At 44.1% G+C, this 19307-nt stretch overlaps 1 protein-coding gene across 1 annotated transcript in view; it reads left to right on the top strand.

Moving 5' to 3' along the window:
- SV2B (synaptic vesicle glycoprotein 2B) overlaps window positions 1-19307 on the top strand; it is a 71653-nt gene that overhangs the window by 23127 nt on the left and 29219 nt on the right. The window contains exon 2 of the mRNA XM_035132182.3: window positions 7697-8578. Within this exon, the coding sequence (XP_034988073.3) occupies window positions 8086-8578 (493 nt within the window). The 5' untranslated portion in view covers window positions 7697-8085. The remainder of the gene's footprint in view (window positions 1-7696; window positions 8579-19307) is intronic.

Raw genomic sequence — 19307 nt, 5'->3', positions numbered from 1 at the left:
GCATGTTTTCAGTACCATTTAGTATGAATGTGCAATAATTATGAGGGCTCCCCCTCCCCATGAAAATGCTTTCTTTCTTTGTAACCCCACCCCTTGCACGATGGTAGCGATGGAGGTCAGAGACCAAGAGGCAAATTTTAGCACCTAGGACAGTATCTGACAGGCAAGTAGCTTGCTTGTAGCTTTAAAAGTTTTTGTCAAGACAAATTACTCCTTCTCAGCTGTGATCACTTGTCCTTCAAGAAAACAGATTACTGTACTGCAACAATAGCATAAAATACCTCATTATATTTGTCATACTCCCCTGTCCCCCCCACACACGTACAAGAAAAATGATCAACAAACATGGGTTCTTCTAGCTACAGACTGGCATTTCAGGCAAAATAATCTCTGCAGTGATATTTTTTGGTAGCAAAATGGCTCCTTTAAATAATTCATGGACTCGGTTTGCTAATATATTCCAGCAGGATTTGAGCTCGCCCTCTCTCCTCACTCCCTTGCTTGCCTACCTTGCCAAAGATGCATCTTCTTTGACCTCCTGCCAACCTGTAATTTGAACCAAGGGAGTATGTGACTCTAGCTGTGGGAGAGCTAATACAGTGTCTTAAAAAGCAACTTGGTGATACTATAGTGAGAAATGGAGTGATGGCCTACCCATTTCTCTAGGCACGCAAGTACTAGGCCACTGTCCATGGTGCTGAAATTTGCCTCTTGGAATCAGCCCATGTTATCACAATGACCTTCAAATGCCTTTCGGCTCCTGCAAACTGTATCATGCAGCTACTAACATAGGATATTATAGCACAGATAGCTCACTTAATAAACCCTATGGAGAGTTCTTATAACTGGCAATATCACATCCATCAGACACATTACTTGCCTTCTTCTACTGCTATTTAAGTACTGCTGGAGTAATCCGAGGTTTATTTTCATTTTCACTCTTCAGCCCAACAGCAGCCACAGAAAACTCTCTTAGCCAATATTCAAAGCATCAACTTGCAAGGGCAAAATCTATCCCCTATGACTGGGTTTTAGCAACCTACTCAGGAAGTTGCTGCCCCTGAATATTACCCCTAATAATATATCTGTCTCCAATACAGGCTATGAAGGGTTCTCTGTTATTGGGTCAATAATCCAAGAGTCACCGTCTGATTGCACCCAGCAGTCAAGCAAAAATCAAAGAGCTTTGTGCAGCTATTTCTGGGAATGATGATCAATAGATGCAATTTAGTCACCATTGAAATAAATAAATAAATAAATAAATAAATAAATAAATAAATAAGATAAGATAAGATAGATAAGATAAGATAAGATAAGATAAATCCAAGATAGAAAAGAGAACAAGAAACAAACAAAATAACTATAAAGGGAGTTGTATTTTGAGGTAGGGGAGGAAGGTCAGAAGAGGAGAGAAACATTAGTCACCAACTTACTGACAGTATTTTTGCTACAACTTCCGGGACACGGGAGTAATGTGAGTAATGTTGGTAATGCATTATGCAGGGTGATATAGGGGCCGTGCAAAGTTTAAATGTATTGGTCACATGAGATCAATCTCCCTTTAAAAAAAAATACACATGAATATTGGAGGAAAGGCATCTGTTTGCAGCTTGCCTTTCTCTTGCCATGCCAGGGGAGGAAGCGGAAAGACAGAACTGGAATAAAGTGCTGGTCATGAGCTTGTGTACTGAGTGACTTCTGAATAGGAAACTCTCATGGACTAGAGCAATCTTGCCCATCCTGATGCTAGCCGATAGGTTTTTGGACTCCAACTCCCATCAGCCACAACCAGCATGGCCGCCAATGGTGAGGGATGGTGGGAGTTGTAGTCCAACAGCATTTGAAGGTCACTGGGATGGGGAAGGCAGGGTTATCGCCAATTGGTGCATCTCTCTCTCTCTCTCTCTCTCTCTCTCTCTCTCTCTCTCTCTCTCACACACACACACACACACACACACACACTTTTTGGTGCCAAATTATGGCATTTCTGTTTTCTCAGGTATTTTAATTTGCCTTAGCCTTATATTCTTATTCATGTCATGGTTTTATTGTATATTTTAGTAATTCATGACTTATATAATTCATGATTTCTAATTTACTTCCCCTACGGTTGCCATATTTCAAAAAGTAAAAATCCCAGATATAGTGATTTTAAGTTTTTTGAGCTGTTTCCACTGCTTTTTCTATACATCTGGGTTTTCCCTGACATTTTGCCAATTTGGCAAAATTCCCCCCGACACCATTTTTACACTTGAAAACCAGGACATGTCATTCATTCATTGGATTTATATACTGCCCTATACCTGGAGGTCTCAGGAATTTTCCTGATGTATGGCAAGTCTACCTCCCCGGAATCAGTTGGGTAAAGGGCAGCATATAAATATTTTTAAATGGACAAAGAAAATGCATGAGGTGTCAAAGAAAAGGGAAGAAAATCTTAACAGGGGAGTCAGATGCAAAAAAGTATGTTCCTGGATTAAAGTGTGCAAACTAAGGCCACATCTGCAATATACATTTAAAGCAGTACGGTGCCACTTTAACAGTCATGGCTTCTCCCAAAGAATCCTGGGAAGTGTAGTTTAGTAAAGGTGCTGAGAGTTGTTAGGAGATCCTCATTCCCCCCAAAGAACTACAATCTTCAGAGTGGTTTAACAACCAATCACTCTTCCTGGGGTATTCAGGGCATTACAACAGAGGGGATGGCATTCCATACTAGCACAGGAAGAGTAGCAGGAAATGCCCCCTTTTAGGTCACAGCAGGCTCAACATTTCACTCAGCTGTCCACTATCATCCCAAGATTTCTTTCCTAGCCAGTCTTTACCATTTCAGACTCTTTGGTGTCTATGTGAAGTAGTTAGGATTGTTCCGTCCCAAGTTGCTACCAAAATAGAACTCTACTTTTAGATGATTCCTGTTGCATGACCAAGGTTTCCTAGGCTTAATTTAAAGATCTCAGAACTCTGCTTGTAGCAGGCTCCTTTCTCTCTACTTTGAATGTTAACAAGGGCTACAGTGCCTCATTTTTAGGAAGAGAAGCATGTATTTAACAGAAAAACAACCTAGCATTTTTGGGAGCAGTGATATGAATCCAAAGTGGCAGGAAGGGGGAATCAGCTGCTCATGCTTTAAAAAACACAACCTTTTCCATGGTTCTTTCTTTTTCTTTTTTTAATTGATGTTTTGAACAATCCTATTGCTTCACCTTTATAAACCCAAACAATCCATTTTTAAAAAAAAATCAGAAAAGCCACTGAAACGACAAAGGTTAAATTTATGTTATTAAAGGCTAGAAGGAATGTTGCTTTGCTGACTCCTTTTAAGCAAAGCTGTCTTTTTCTTATTTTAAAAAATGTTATTGCTGGAAGCTATTTTATTTTCTGCCAATAAAACCACCCACAGCCCATGTCAAGTTCCAGGGGTTGATGTTAGGGGCAGAAAACAAGTCACGAGAGGTTTGAACAGGGCAGGAAACTCTGTAAAGCCCAAATCAAAACACACCGCTGTTTGTTTTCATTTCATTTCATCTAAATGAAATCAACTACCCCAGGGCACTGCAAAAGTATCCCAAAGATTATTGGTTTTTCAAGGAATTGAAGGAAGCAATCACAGCTCATCAACTAACGTTGTTTTTTTTGCATGTTAAGAGCTGAAAGCTCAAGAGAAGGGAAGAGCTAGATTCCTCACCCGCCCCAGTTATACACATTTTCTCCTCCTATGGAAAGCGGGAGCTGCAGGGTGTTAATAAGTTTTGGTACAATTTGCTTTCCACTATTCACGGGCCTGATTGAAATTCATTATTTCCAGGGCCGGTGGGGCACTGGTAATGAAATGAGAGTTGTACTTATCTGCTGTGTGTGTACAGAAGCAGTGATGGAGCTGCATGCTCTGGCACCCGGGAGCGTAGAGGAGGCGGGGGCGTGGCTGACACGTGCCCCATGGTGTGTGACATGCGCCCCGGGGGTGGGGGGTGGCACCCGCGGGGCGTGGTGCCGGTGCAGTGGGGGGGTGCACCTGATAGTGCCGGGGGCGGTGCTCTCCCCCTGCCCCCTTTCCTTCGCCAGTGTACAGAAGATAAAAAAAACACCATAAACAAACAAAATGATTCAATTCAAGCAATCCAATTATACTGAACATGCTTCTGCCCCATCCCATGAGTAGTTTCTGTGTTTGTGTAAAGCTGGATGTCCCCAAGGGTCATCTAGTCCAACCCCCTTAACACAGGAACCACATCTAAGCTATATCACTGTAATGTTGTGATGGTATGTTATCTAGTGTGTAGTTTGTACTGGGGCTGAAGAAAACCAGGCCTGGGACTGGATGTGGCCCTCCAGGCCTCTCTGTCAGGTCCCCTGGACTACCCTTAGGCTATGTCTGAGAGGCAGTGTGTTATAGTGTGTTAGACTGTCAGACCAGGCCCTGGGAGACCAGGGTTCAAATCACCCCTTGGTTGTGCCGCTCACTAAGGGACCTTGGGCCAATCACTGCCTCACAGCCTAACCTACTTCACAGAGTTGTTGTGAGGATAAAATGTGGAGGGGAGCACCATGTACACAGCATTGAGCTCCTTGGAGGAGAATGTGGTATATAAATGCCAGAGATAAATAAAATCATATGTTGCCTCGTTAAGCCCTTACTGGGCCTGCTTCCTCCTTGGGGTGTAGCCAGTGTGGTGTAGTAGTTAAGAGCTACACTACACATGCAGCTGCTGGGTGACCTTGGGCTAGTCACACTTCTTTGAAGTCTCTCAGCCCCACTCACCTCACAGAGTGTTTGTTGTGGGGGAGGAAGGGAAAGGAGATTATTAGCCGCTTTGAGACTCCTTCGGGTAGTGATAAAGTGGGATATCAAATCCAAACTACTCCTCCTCCTCCTCCTCCTCCTCCTCCTCCTCCTCCTCCTCCTCTTCTTCTTCTTCTTCTTCTTCTTCTTCTTCTTCTTCTTCTTCTTCTTCTTCTTCTTCTTCTTCCTCTTCTTCTTCTCCTTCTTCTTCTTCTTCTTCTTCTTCTTCTTCTTCTTCTTCTTCTTCTTCTTCTTCTTCTTCTTCTTCTTCTTCTTCTTCTTCTTCTTCTTCTTCTTCTTCTTCTTCTTCTTCCTGGCTGGCATGTGATGATGCCTTTTATTTGTCTGGATCTTTCCTTCCTTCCTTCCTTCCTTCCTTCCTTCCTTCCTTCCTTCCTTCCTTCCTTCCTTCCTTCCTTCCTTCCTCCTTCTGCCATGACCAGGGATGCCAGATCTATGGGGCCAATATGTCTTCTCAATGTTGAGGGAGTGGAGGCCAAGCACAGAGCTTAGTATGGTACATGCTGGGCTCTGGGCTCAGCCTCCTCCCGATGATGTGATATGTGCATGTCATGACATCACACATGAGCATGCACGCCGGGCCCCCTCAATCTTGAGCTCAAGTTGGAGCCTCTGCCCCACTCTCTAGATAGAAATCTGGTTTTTGCATGGATGGAATATAACCTTCTATACAGAGGGAGTTCCATCCATTGCCACACCAATTTTACTTCTCACCTACTTTTTGCCTCTCCTTCCTTCCTTCCTTCCTTCCTTCCTTCCTTCCTTCCTTCCTTCCTTCCTTCCTTCCTTCCTTCCTTCCTTCCTTCCTTCCTTCCTTCCTTTCTTCTTCTTCTTCTTCTTCTTCTTCTTCTTCTTCTTCTTCTTCTTCTTCTTCTTCTTCTTCTTCTTCTTCTTCTTCTTCTTCTGGCACCTGCCCCCCTGGTCATACACTACTGAGTAATGCTCTTGGGCCTCAGAAGACAGTGACTGGACTGCTTGGCTCTTGTCTTTGTGAATCCCAAGGACATCCAGAAACAACCTGAGCTTCCCCTGGCTCAGGACTGGAGGACCAGACGATGGTGGCAGTATGGCTGAGCAGGCTTGGCTTTCCCTGATCTGCTTCTCATGCTGGTAGCTTGGGATAAGCAAATAAAATTCTGTACATGCTGGCAGCGGGGAGATGAGAAAGTAGATCCAAACTTCTTTATGTGCAATTGTGTTTTTGATTCAAAGATTTAATCTGGGGACTGACTGCCCAGATTCTGAATGTATGTGTAGGATTTTAGACACCTAGAGCATAATTTGTGCATGCCAGCAGAGCAGCAATGGGGGTGGGGTACTGACTTCATGTTGTAGGCATTGATCACCTAAAGCACCTCATTGTTCCTTCTTCTATATTCCATCCCCCAACCTTGCTCATAACTTGTTTTTAAAGACTGCAGAACGTCCGGCTGGTGCTAGGACTTGGACTTCTCCCAGTGTTCTGGGGACAACTGTGTTGTACTGAGATGCCATGCTTGTAGTAGTGAGGGAAACATGTACGCAATTGGCAAGCTGTCTCAATCATTTATTTTTGTCTTCTTGAAGATGCTGCAGAATCTGTGGAAACCATTTCATCTACCCTGGCTGATTCTCTTATCTGTGAGCTGCTCCACAAAGTCTAGCTGAAACTTTCCTTCCTTCCTTCCTTCCTTCCTTCCTTCCTTCCTTCCTTCCTTCCTTCCTTCCTTCCTTCCTTCCTCCCTCCCTCCCTCCCTCCCTCCCTCCCTCCCTCCCTCCCTCCCTCCCTCCCTCCCTCAACTGTTCCTTCAAAGCTACTGCCTTTGAATTTCCTTGTTGGCAGAATTGGACTTATTTTGCACATGATTTCTGTTCCTTTTGTCCATGGAAGGATGCTAAGGAGTTACGAAGGCCAATGGAACTTGACCACCCCACCCTGCTACCAAGAAACCTCTGGAAAACACATTTGGTCTTTCCTCTCCCTTCAGATATTTCATCATTCATTGCAGAAACAATTGAATGTCTATTTTCCTGGTCTTATGAGGAGTAGAAAGTTGGGGGGTTTCTTTTAAAATACAAGCAGTGATACCTAATCTATTGAATTATTACAGAATCATACAAGTCCATTAGAGTTCTGGAGGGTGGCAACACAGGCCTTTTCTGCAGTGCCTCCTCATTTGTGGAATGCTCTCCACAAGGAAGCTCACTTGGTGCCTTTATTACACATCTTTAGGCATCTGGCAAAAAAATTAAATAACCCTTCTCCCAGGCCTTTGGCTAATTAAACAATCTATGGTCTTTCACTTTCATTTGTTATTGTGTTATGCGTTTTGTGTTTTTATACTGTAAACTGTAAGCTTGACATATTTTGTGTTGTGTGTGTTTTTATGCTGTAAATAAATAAATAAGTCACACAGCTAGTTTACCGAGATAACTAGGAACGAATATATCGGTCCACTTACAGTTCATGTCACTTTTGTAGTTGTGTTCTGTTGTGTTTCATCATCAATCTGGAAATGTTTTGTTGTTGTTTTTTAAATCTGCATGAAAAATTGTGTTGCGCTCATATGCATTTCCCACCACAACATATGCGTTTTGTGAAAAACACACACTTTTATAAAATGCACATTTTTTTGTATGTATCTTAGCCCCAAAATATGCATTTTTTACACATTTGAGCTGAGAGCTGAAAAGTGCAAATCAGGTGGTCTCTTAAAAAATAAATGAACCAGATGAATTCCTTTACTGTCTCTACCAATAAGATCAAATCACCTTTATGTCTGTGTGCCATAATATTGTGTTCCTTTATGTGCCTCTGCAATTAAAAAAAAAAGCTTGCCATCAGATGCAGCCTGCCTTTTGCTGAGACCTTTCCTTGCATTCACAAGTCATTGTTGTTTTCTCTTTCTTCCCCAGGGCTTGACCTTCCACGGCAGAATGAATCAGCAAAATCAACAACCTGCCAAACCCCACCGGTTCCTGGTCATACCAAATTGCTGATCCCTTCCATATCTCTTGATAGCTGAAAGAAGTAAAACAGATGATAAGGCAGCGCTGAGCTTTTTAAAAAGTACTATACAATGGTTCTCTGGGAGGATACCATTCCTAATTGACAACAACGCCAGCAGAGAGCTTTCTCAGAATCAGGGCATTTTTATTGTACATCAAGACAGTCTCCAAAGGAGAAGCTATGCTTGTGTAGCTAGCAGCACAAACTGGACAACTAAAATAAGAAATAGCGTATAGTACGTTAGAGTATAAAAACCACACACTGTGCTAAATATATCTAGACATATACACTCAAAATGGATGATGGCCAAAGAAACAAAGTGAACCAAGTTTCTGATGATTACCGGTACCAAGATGGCGGCTATGGAGGTTATGCTCCCAATGATGGATATTATCAAAGTGGGGAGGAGCCTGGTCAAGAGGAAGATGCTCAAAGTGATGCTACTGAAGGGCACGATGAAGATGATGAAGTCTATGAAGGAGAGTACCAGGGCATCCCTCACCCAGATGACCTCAAGAAGCAGAAGAAGAAGAAAGCCCCAGAGGTGGCTGATGAGTTTAGAGACCACGCCGACCTCATGGCAGAGAAGATGGAGGACGAGGAGCAGCTGGCCCACCAGTATGAAAACATCATTGAGGAATGCGGTCATGGACGCTTCCAATGGATGCTGTTTACTGTCCTCGGCTTGGCACTGATGGCAGATGGGGTGGAGGTCTTTGTGGTTGGCTTTGTTCTACCCAGCGCTGAGAAGGATATGTGCTTGTCACGCTCCAACAAAGGAATGCTAGGTAAGTCCCTCTTCTCTTCAACCATATGCCACGAGGCTAGCTGTAGAATAATTAGAAAATGCTTGGACTAGCATCCTCTATTTGATTCTTAAGGTCCTCCAGCTCCCAGTAGGGTGCAGACCCACTAGGAGTCAAAGCTGAATGAACATTCTCTTGGTGGTTTCCTCAAATTTCTCCTTACAGACAAAAATTTGGGGGTTGGGAGACAGGGCAGATCTTTCTCTCTCCCTACTTGTAACAGGCCAACATGGACAGGGGGTGCCAATCATATGGTACCATAATGACATCAGGCAATTGACACCTGCCAAAGTTCAGAAGACATTGCTATAACATAACCTCCTTGGAAGATGCATGGGGGCGCATCTCAAAGAACCTCACCAGTAATCAGCTGGTGGTCAATTAAAGGGGGCCCTTTGAAGTCTTTGCAGAGAAAGGAATTTATATTCAAAGTGCTGGAGGAAGTGCTTTGAATATAAACCTCCGCCTTAGGAAGAGGGAAAATGGTTTTTTTTATTATCAAAATAGAGTGTTTCTTCTCACCAATGGAACCCAACAAGCCCTTTGGGCAGTACTTGTATATGAATATATGGTACATATATCGGGTTTAGTTGTGGCTTGACTGAAATGGCCTCGCAGGCCAATTGAGGATGCTGGTCAGACCAACTTAAGCCCGTGGGTCAATGGTTACCCACCCTTCCTTCCTTCCTTCCTTCCTTCCTTCCTTCCTTCCTTCCTTCCTTCCTTCCTTCCTTCCTTCCTTCCTTCCTTCCTTCCTTCCTTCCTTGAAACATCCTGAAGTGATTATCTATGAAAAAAACATATATCCAAACAATTTCATATGCAATACAGAACCAGAAAGAGATAAGACTCTCCACCTTTAAAAGCTTGTTGAAAAGGGGGACTGTCAGGGTTGGTTTAATGCATGGGTAAGCAAACTAAGGCCCAGGGGCCGGATCCAGACCCAATCTCCTTCTAAACCCAGCCATAGCTGCCAAGTTATCCCTTTTTTAAAGGGATTTTCCATTATGCTGAATAGGCTTCCTCGCGAGAAAAGGGAAAACTTGGCAGCTATGAACCCAGCCGGCAGACAGTCTGGGAATCAGCGTGTTTTTACATGAGTAGAATGTGTGCTTTTATTTAAAATGCATCTCTGGGTTATTTGTGGGGCATAGGAATTTGTTCATCCCCCCCCCCAAAGGATATAATCCGGCCCCCCACAAGGTCTGAGGGACAGTGGACCGGCCCCCTGCAGAAAAAGTTTGCTGACTCCTAGTTTAATGGAATGGTTGGACACATGAGGTAGGAGCCAGAGCAGCTAAATTTCAGAAACCTGCTGGGTGGCCTTAGGGAAGCCACTTTCTCTCCACCTTGGTTGTCATGTGAATTATCATTTATGGTGGCTGACCTTATAAAGTTGTTGGAAAGATGATTGTTGATTTGAAAAGTTTCAGGCAGGTTGGGCTGGTTCATTAAGCCAAATTCTACACATGGTTATGAATGTGGGGACAGAACTCTGTTTGGGAAATCTGGTGTGACACATATGGCAGGGATCAAGAGGCATTCAGCTCGATCCCAGCTGCTAACCAAGTAAAACGGAAGAGGGGCCAGGCTAAGTGGCCCTTGGGGAAATATTCTCAGGACACCATCCCTCTCTTCAGGTCATGCTCTGCACAGTCTTTGAGTGTTTTTGCCAGGGTGGAATGTATCCTTGAACTCTGAGAATGGTTGTTAGTTGCCTGGATGGAGGATAGAGAGAGGTAGGTGAGCATGTGTGGAAACTTTTTGAGTTCAAGCCTTGCACATAGCAAGAATACATTCACCCAAACACACATAGGAAAATCTCCCTCGGAACTACATAGCCAATGCGGGGCGGCGGGGGGGGGGGGAGTGCTACCTCAGTGTGAGGATCTTGCCACTCTTTCTGGTTGCTAAGCAACACTTTCACCCATCCTCCCCTTGGCTAGCTGACTTTAACAGTAGCAGAATTAACCCTTAAGTCACATTCATAATGATCCTTGCTGCTGCACTTCCAGCAATCCGCACAATGTATATGCTAGATTGTCCATCATGCCAACAAGATGTACACAAGCACACCAGGGAGTTGACTAAACAAGAAAGCAGATGGCCTGATATTATAAATAGATTTCCCCCACTCTTTCTCACTCTCTCCTGGGGGTGGGGAAAACTGCATATCTCACAGTGAACATTTTGCATTTTTTCATGGCACACAGGTCCAAACTGCAGATATTTTTCTCCATGGCAAAATATTAAATATTTAGTAATGTTGTGAAAATAGGTTTGCCCCATCTTCCAATTTCCGAACATGGCAAGTTCGATGAGTTCAAATAATGTTTGTAGTTTGAAGATGCTGTTCCACAAACTAATCAGCATTTAAAAAAACACATTTTTAAAAAAAAGAAAAGAAGAAGAGCCTTGCTTGATTAGATGAAACGGGGGACCATCTGGCCCAGTTCTCTGTCTCCAAGAGGGTTCGCCCATGATGGCTATGATCCATACCCTCAAAGTGCCCCTATTTTCTAGGGTCAGTCCCGGAATTACGAAAGCCACCATGGCTTCTGATCTGATCCCAGAATGTCCCTATTCCCCCCACCACTGCCATCGCCACCAGGGAGGTGGATGAGCCAGTGCTTGTCCTAAGCGGCAGGGGTGGCAGTGGGGACTGTGAATGAGCTCCCCTGTTGCCTCTCCATGGCCACTGCTGCCAGCTTCCTCTCTTGGGCAGCTCACAGTGGCTGCTGGAGAACAGACAAGGTAGAGGAGAGGCTGCCACCACCAAGGCAAAATGCACACACACACACACACACACACACACACACACACACACACAGTGTAAGGGGGAAGGCTTATAGGGAACAACCCCCCCTCATCAGGTCGAGTTCCTTGCCAAGCAGTAAGTCAAGCACAGGATCAGATTACAAGAGCCAGGAAACAGAAAGGGAGAACCGAGGCTCTGACAGCATCAGAGAGCCCTTGCTCCAAGGGAAGGGAGAGAGAGCAGTGGAAGAAGGGACCGGCAGACAATCAGCAGGAAGGCCTTTCCCCCCCATGCTGGAATTGAGGCGAACGACTCCCCATTGGAGCAGGGGGAGGCGCTTCGGGGTTCCCAGGCTGTTATGTTGGGCGTGAAACAGAAAGCAAACATTGCGAGATTCTGACTCAGACTGAGGCAGACATGTTTTATGGACACTTTGCACTGTAAATAATATACACCAATAAAAACATCTGAAAGACAAGCAGATGTGGAGGGTCGTTACTCAAAGGTAGCCACAACACCCGCTATATATATATGTATAGCTTCTGCATTTTGATTTCCCACCCCCGAAGTCAAAGGGTCTTCAATATTGCCCTACAGTGGATTTTGGATTCACTCACCCGTTGTAGCAAGAGATAGTCAAATCTGTCCATTTTAGTTTCTCTCTGTTACTCAATTTCCATACCTTAGGATCAGGTTTGCACCCTTTCTCCATTATTGTGTTTGAATAATGACTGTTTCATCTCGGTGCTAGATGTGCATGGCTTCTTATTCCTTACCTCTTTTTCACACCTGGGAGTTCATTTGGTATAATACTCTCCACTGGCCCTCTTTCAAGCTATATTTTTGATTAGGAGGCAGGACTGGTTCCGTTCCAGCTGGAGAGGAGGCAGCCTTCTGGCTTTGTCCTCATGTTAATGCATGAGAAGGGCCTCTCTTTGCCCAGACCTTTAAGGAGGGGGACATGAAAAGAAAGACAAAGTGAGTAACTTAAGATGGGCTGTGAGTGGGGGGAGAGAAGAGGGAAAGGGGGAAAGAGCTGGCTCCAATGGATCTTTGTTAGAATAAGGAACAATGGAATGTTACAAAAGGTCTCCTGTAAAAAAAAAAGGCATAATTAAAGGGATCTGTTTCTTTTTAGACTACATCTTAATCAAGCCTTTACTGATGGAGATGATTAACCAATCCAATGTTATTGCTACTGTTAAAAGTAACAATAGATAGAGATAGATAAGTCTCTCTCTCTCTCTCTAATTTGGAAGTTTAAGTACATATATGTTGGTTTGGGAAATTGTTTGGGAAATTGTTGTGTGATGGGCCAATGGCCGTAATCTCTCTCTCTCTCTCTCTCTCTCTCTCTCTCTCTCTCTCTCTCTCTCTCTCTCTCTCTCTCTCTCTCTCTCTCTCTCTCTCTCTCCAGCTAAGTCAGGGGTATGCAACCTAAGGCCTGTGGGCCGGATCCAGTCCAGGGATCCAGTCCAGGGATCAGCATGTTTTTATATGAGTAGAATGTGTCCTTTTCTTTAAAATGCATCTCTGGGTTATTTTTATGGCCTGCCTGCCTGGTGTTTTTACATGAGTAGAATATGTGCTTTTACTTAAAATGCATCTCTGGGTTATTTGTGGGGCATAGGAATTTGTTCACTTTCCCCCCAAAAATATAGTCCGCCCCACCACATGGTCTGAGGGATGGTGGACCGGCCCACGGCTGAAAAAGGTTGCTGATCCCTGGAATAGACCCATGGAAATAAGTGGACTTGGGTCCATAAATTTCAGTAGGTCTACTATGAGTATAATTTCGTTGGATATCCCTCTATATCTTTCTATCTTACCACATTGGCACTATGCAGCTGAAGCAGCATCATGCCACTTTAAACAGCCATGGCTTTCCCCAAAACAGTTCCTGTAGCAACTTGTGAATGAAAATTGGCCTGTATTTTAGTGCAAAAATTTCCTGGTAAATACATTTCTGTATTCAGTTTTGAGTCATTTACACTTTGGGGGGGCAGGCAAGCACTTTCCCCAAGTATAACACTTTTGAAAGTTACTTTCACTATCCTCCCCCCCAATGTATGCCTTTCCCCAATATATGTATTGGGGCTTTTGTAATATATATGTGTTTTTGTAAAAGTTGCAAGGTTGGAGAAGTGCAGTGCAAAATTCAGAGAAGTGTGAATTTTGAAAGGTGGACCATATGGTGACTGTGTTTCAGTTCTTGTATTGTTTCGGAAAGCGTGAATTAGGTCAGTTTGCCTTTAAATTCAAAGTGAATTGAATTCCCCCCCCCTCAATTGCAGCTTGCACCACAAACATATGATTTCAGGTTGCACCACTTCATTTTCTTCTTTGACCTAGGTTGCAGCAGGTCTTTAAGTTTGCGTCCAGTTTTGTTTATTCAAACAAAGAAATGCTAGCAGATCCAAGGCCTTTCCATTTTTATGATCTCCCTTTCAGAGTCTCATAAATCAGTTGGATATTTCCGCACCTGGCAGGGGCGATTCAGCCCAGCATGCTTGTCCCAGCTGGGATTATTTGTGTTCCAATCTGCCAGATGTCACTGTCTCCTTCGGCCCAATGCTAAGAGAACAGGCTGCCCAGCATTGTTTTATGTGTGGCCTTGGTAGGATTGCACTGATCAGGCTGTGAGTATGGAAAAAGAATCTCCATCCAAGGCTGAACTGAGGCAGTGGAGAAAATGAAGAGAGAGAGAGGGGGGGGGATGATGGTGATGATGGAGAAGAGCTTTATAGAAAAAACCATTGTTAGGTCAGCTGATGAGGGTGCAGACTTCAGATTTGTCAGACCTACTTTATGTTCTTACCAGAACTCCCAAGTTGGGTACAAAAAACATATTGTTAGAATGAAAGACCGCTGTGTCCCTGAACACATTCTGAGCCCACGTTGTTGTTGTTGTTGTTGTTGTTGTTGTTGTTGTTGTTTTAACATCAAAACAGAACTGAACTTATGGCCTTTTCCTGCACAAGTCCACTCCTGGAGTTTTCTTTGTTTCAGTATTCTAGTTTAGATGTGGAAAGTTGTTTTGTTGCTATCCTATATAATAAAGTCCCTGTGTCTCTGTGTCCAGTATTCCCTGTGTCCCTGGGTTTGAGCTAATGCACATGTGCCCCACGGACACAGGGACTGGACGAAGAGGCGGGACGTAGACGCGTGTGCTCTCTCCCCCCCTCAACCCTCTGCCTCCCGTCCCCCTGCGGCGGCGGACCAAGATGGCGGCATCGGGCTCCGGGGCCGTGGCGGCGGGAGCCTGGTCCGGCTCCCGCCACCATGGCCCCGGAGCCCGATGCCGCCATCTTGGTCCACCGCCTCCTCCTCCTGACAACCCTGCCTGGCCCGTGGGAGGAGCGGCGGGGCCGCGGCCTCCCCTCCCTCTCTGCGCTCGGCTGTGGGACATGACAGGAGAGCGCTTTGTTTAATTGCGTTCCTGGCATGCCCCGGGGCCGAGCACAGAAAGGGAGGGAAGGCCGCAGCCCCGTCGCACCTCTAGCGCCCGTTTTCTTAACGGGCTGAATGAGACTAGTTGTGAAATAATAAGGAACAAGAAACCGTCTCTGGTCTACTGCAAACCAGCAGAGTGTTCTACCAGACATTTGTGACACTTTCCATGTTCTGCCTGAAAAGCAGAGTGTTGTGGCACCTTAAAGACTAACAGATTTCATTATGGCATAAGCTTTTGTGGGCTAGGTCGGATGCATCTGAATCAGAGGCACAAAGTATTATCCTGAGCTAGCAGGTTCATGCATTGTGTGTGTGTGGAGTGAAAGTAGTGAAATCAGAGGGAGACACACAGGGTAAAGACAGTAATACTTACATTAAAGCTCAGATGTATGCAAAGTCGCGGTCTAATCAATGCTATTCTTACATTTATTTATTTATTTATTTATTTATTTATTTTTAAAAGGGTTTATAATTTCAACTTGAAATGAACAAGAGGGTGATGCTTGGGGAGTCCTCTTCGGCTCAGTGGAGCCTTCAATGTGGGGTTCCTCAAGGTTCGATTTTATCCCCCATCTACCTGAAACCACTGAGTGGGGTTATCTAGAGTTTTAGAGTATGTTGTCAGGAATAAATATAAACATTTTTGTGGCAGAAAGAGAAGTAAAAACTAGGGGGGGGACTTACAACCACAATAATTCAAAATAATTCAAATTACAAACACAACCATTTTACTTTTATATCACATTCTCAATAATTTTCCAAATACCACCCTCTACTTCCCTCCCCCCGTCTGACTTTCCTTCACCCATATGAGATCTTATTGGCATTTGTATTATTGTTTCTTGTTGTGTTAGCAGTTATTTATACTTAATAGTCATACCCTTTATAATATCATCTTGTTTCCTTGCGAGTCTTTCCTTTTACATTTATGTTAAACTTAAATTCCATATCCAAATTTTTTCATATATATTTTTTCATATACACACTCCCACTCTCTCTTAATTTTTTGCTTGGGGCAGCCCCTAACTGATGCCATTAATTTTGCCATTTACATAAATTCACAGATCTTAATTCTCCATTCTGATAATTCTGGTATTTTTCCTGTTTTCCAATTTTTTGCCACTACTGTAGTAATATACCCGCTGCTGTCACATAGAGGAATATATACTTTTTATCTTTGGAGATATCGTTGGTTATTAAGCCCAACAGATATGCTTCTGGCTTTTTGAGAATTGTGCTCTTAAATATTCTTTTCAACTCTTCGTGTATCTTGGTCCAAAATTGTTTAATCACCTTACACCCCCACCACATATGGTGCATTGTTCCCACTTCCGCTTTACATCTCCAACAAAGGTTTGAATATTTTTATATATCTTTGCCAATTTTACTGGGGTGAGGTATACAATTTTTTTTTAAAAAAAATGAAAAACCAAAATGATTCCCAAAAGAATTCTTTTGGGAATTATAGTGACAGAACTACCTAAACTGTATAGAAACTTACTTATGTATGCTACTACAGTGGTAAAAACTGTTACTTGTCCAAAAATGGAAAAAAGTAGAAGTCCCAGCAAAGGAAGAATGGATACAAAAACTTATGGAATATGCAGAAACGGTAAAATATGAAATCAAGATAACAAACTTTTTATAAAAGAATGTAATATTTTCAGTATATTGAATATTTACAGATAAATTGTAAACAGATAAGAACATTGGCAGGATTATTGTAATAACCTGCAGTTTCATAAGGGTATATATTTAAAGTAGATGAATAAATGAACAAACTAAGTTAATTTGGATATGCAGAAGATATTAAAAATAAATTTAAGGAACTGCAGAAAGAGGGGGAAGGATGTCGAGTTTTGAAATATTAAAATGACTGTAAAATTATTGAAATGTATAAATCTGAAAATTATAAATAAAAATTTAAAAAACCCCAAAGTGAAATAAAAACAATGAAATGCATGAGCAGAGCAGAGCAGTGCTGAGATAGTGAAGAGGTCCTGTGGTGCAGACATGGTCTCTTCCAGGGCTGGCAGAAAGTGAGGGAGTGCCCAGACCTCTGGAAGTGTGAGGATTGAATTGGTTGCAGGCAGTGTGCAGTCAGGAGTCCCAGTCAAGCAGAGAACTTTCAGAACCTTGGACAGCTCCAAGGGGCCCTGCTAAGGCAGATAAAAGAGCTGTTGTCTCTGCAAGGCTATACTATACACCCAACTGAAGCCTTCTGCAGGCCCACCTACACCTAGGCCCACCTAGATCAGGTAGGCAGTACCTGATCTAAGTAGACTTCTCCTGAAGTTTGTTGGAAGAACAAAAAGTCAGGAAGGATGGCTCCTGAGCTCCTGAGACCAGTTGTACTCACTGGTTTTGTTTTTAAGTCTGTAGTTTTACCTCTTAAAAAAATAAAATCTTTCCAAATTGATTGGTTTCTTAATAATAATAATAATAATAATAATAATAATAATAATAATAATAATAGGACTACTCAAAACAGCAATGAATAGCTGTCAATGGCACTGTGGCAGACTCCACATTTTACAAGAAAGGCCTGCTGAGAAGTACAATGGGGATTTCAGGGGAGGCAAGGATGTGGGAAGGCTTCAGAGTGTATAGCGCTAAAGAGATCATTAGGAAAGAAATTCCTGTACTATTCTTGTTATGTATTGGTTTAATCTGTGTTCATGAGTTTCTCTGCTAGTCCTGTAACTACCTTTCCCGCTCCTGGGCGATTCAAATGGGTGTGGGGACAGTTGCTATTGGTTAACTTGTTAGCACAATTTGGATCCTCACTCTGATAGGTTCCCGCCAAAATCTAAATGTATCCTTTCCCCAACCCCTGCTCCTGAGAGTATAAAAGGAGCTCACCCTTTCCCTCCAGTCAGTCAAGATTCCTACTGCAATAAAGAAGACTGTTCTTGTTATACTTGACTCCTAGCAGTTCCTTGCTAGTATGCTGAATCACTTCTGAGCTGACTTCACGAAGAGCTGAAATCACACTCACAACATAACAACTGGCGACGAGGATGGGATCGGAATTCTGAGGCTGCAAGGAGACATTCCCTTGGCCCAGGTTCCGAGTTCGAGGGTTGAGTAACGAAAACTGCTGTTCACGCTCAAGCCCTCACTGACCAGCATCAGTCAGCCTGACCAGCCGCGGAATGGAGGCCGGCAGAGTGTTGGAACCCTTCCAGCTCAGCTCTCCACACAAATGGGAAGATTATGCAGAGCGGTTCGAGTTCTATGCAACAGCAAGGGGTATTACAGACGCCGCCAAGAAGAGGGCCACATTTCTCAGTTGTTGTGGCCCAGAGACCTTTGAGCTAGCAAAGGCACTGCTGGCACCAGTTAAACTACAGGATGCCTCTTTGAGAGACATCATAGCCAAAATGACTAGTCATTTGGCTCCGACTGCAACCAAGATGTCCAGGCGGGTCGATTTCTACAAACGGCAGCAGCAAGCAGGGGAGCCTGTGGCAACGTTTCTAGCTGAGCTCCGGAAGCTTGCACAGCATTGTGGGTTCTCCAACCTCGAGGAAAGCCTGAGAGACCGTTTTGTCTGTGGCCTCAGTAGCAGCAAGGCCCGCCGCCGCATCATCGCGAAAGAAGAGGTCACCCTTGCCTCCGCTCTGCAGGAAGCCATTGCCACGGAAGCCACAGAGAAGGAAGAGTCCGCTGACGTAATCAAGCCAGCGAAAGCACCGTTGAACACCACCCATTTCACAGGAGACCCTGTAGCCAGTCCAGACCAGAGCCCCGTGCAAGGGGTTGAGTTGGTCCGCCAGAGTACCACTGCATCCAAAAACCATCGCCCCGCTTGTGCCGGCTGTGGGGGAAACCACGACAGGAAAAATTGTCGTTTCCGTGATGTCACGTGCCGGGCATGTGGCCGGTTGGGCCACCTTGCAAGGGTCTGTCGTTCTGCCACCTCTGATTCTGCAGTGCCCCCGAGATCTTCGCACCGCAGATCTGCATCCAGCACTCACCTCGTTGATGACTGCAACTACCTCACCGTAATAAATGGGAAGACCGTACCCTTCCCCGCACAGGAGAAGACAACCATCCGGGTCCAGATTGAAGGGCATCCCTGCGACATGGAAGTTGACTCTGGGTCAGGATTTTCCATGGTCTCCGACCGAACTGCCCGCTCCTTCTTTCCGGGGGGTAAGTTTCCCTCATTGGAGACTTTTCCAGTCACACTGCAGTCATACACGGCAGGCCGCATTTCAATTTTGGGAATGTGCTCCGTCAAGGTACAGTTCAGAGCCAGGACAGCCGTACTGAAGCTTGTGATTGCTAAGGGTAACCGTCCCAGTCTGTTGGGCACGGACTGGTTTCCAGCATTGGGACTGGGGATTTCGGGGCTTAATTCTGTTACAGTGACTAATGAAAAATTTGATGTCTTGTACCAGGAGTTTGCAATGCTTTTTGATGGATCCCTGGGGTGTTACAAGGGGGCCCCTATTGATTTTGCCCTTGATCCAAGTATTGCTCCCATCCGGCTTA

Source organism: Zootoca vivipara, chromosome 13, assembly GCF_965207765.1.
Source record: "Zootoca vivipara chromosome 13, rZooViv2.hap1.1, whole genome shotgun sequence".
Taxonomy (NCBI): domain Eukaryota; kingdom Metazoa; phylum Chordata; class Lepidosauria; order Squamata; family Lacertidae; genus Zootoca; species Zootoca vivipara.
This window is presented reverse-complemented; position numbering and strand designations above follow the sequence as displayed.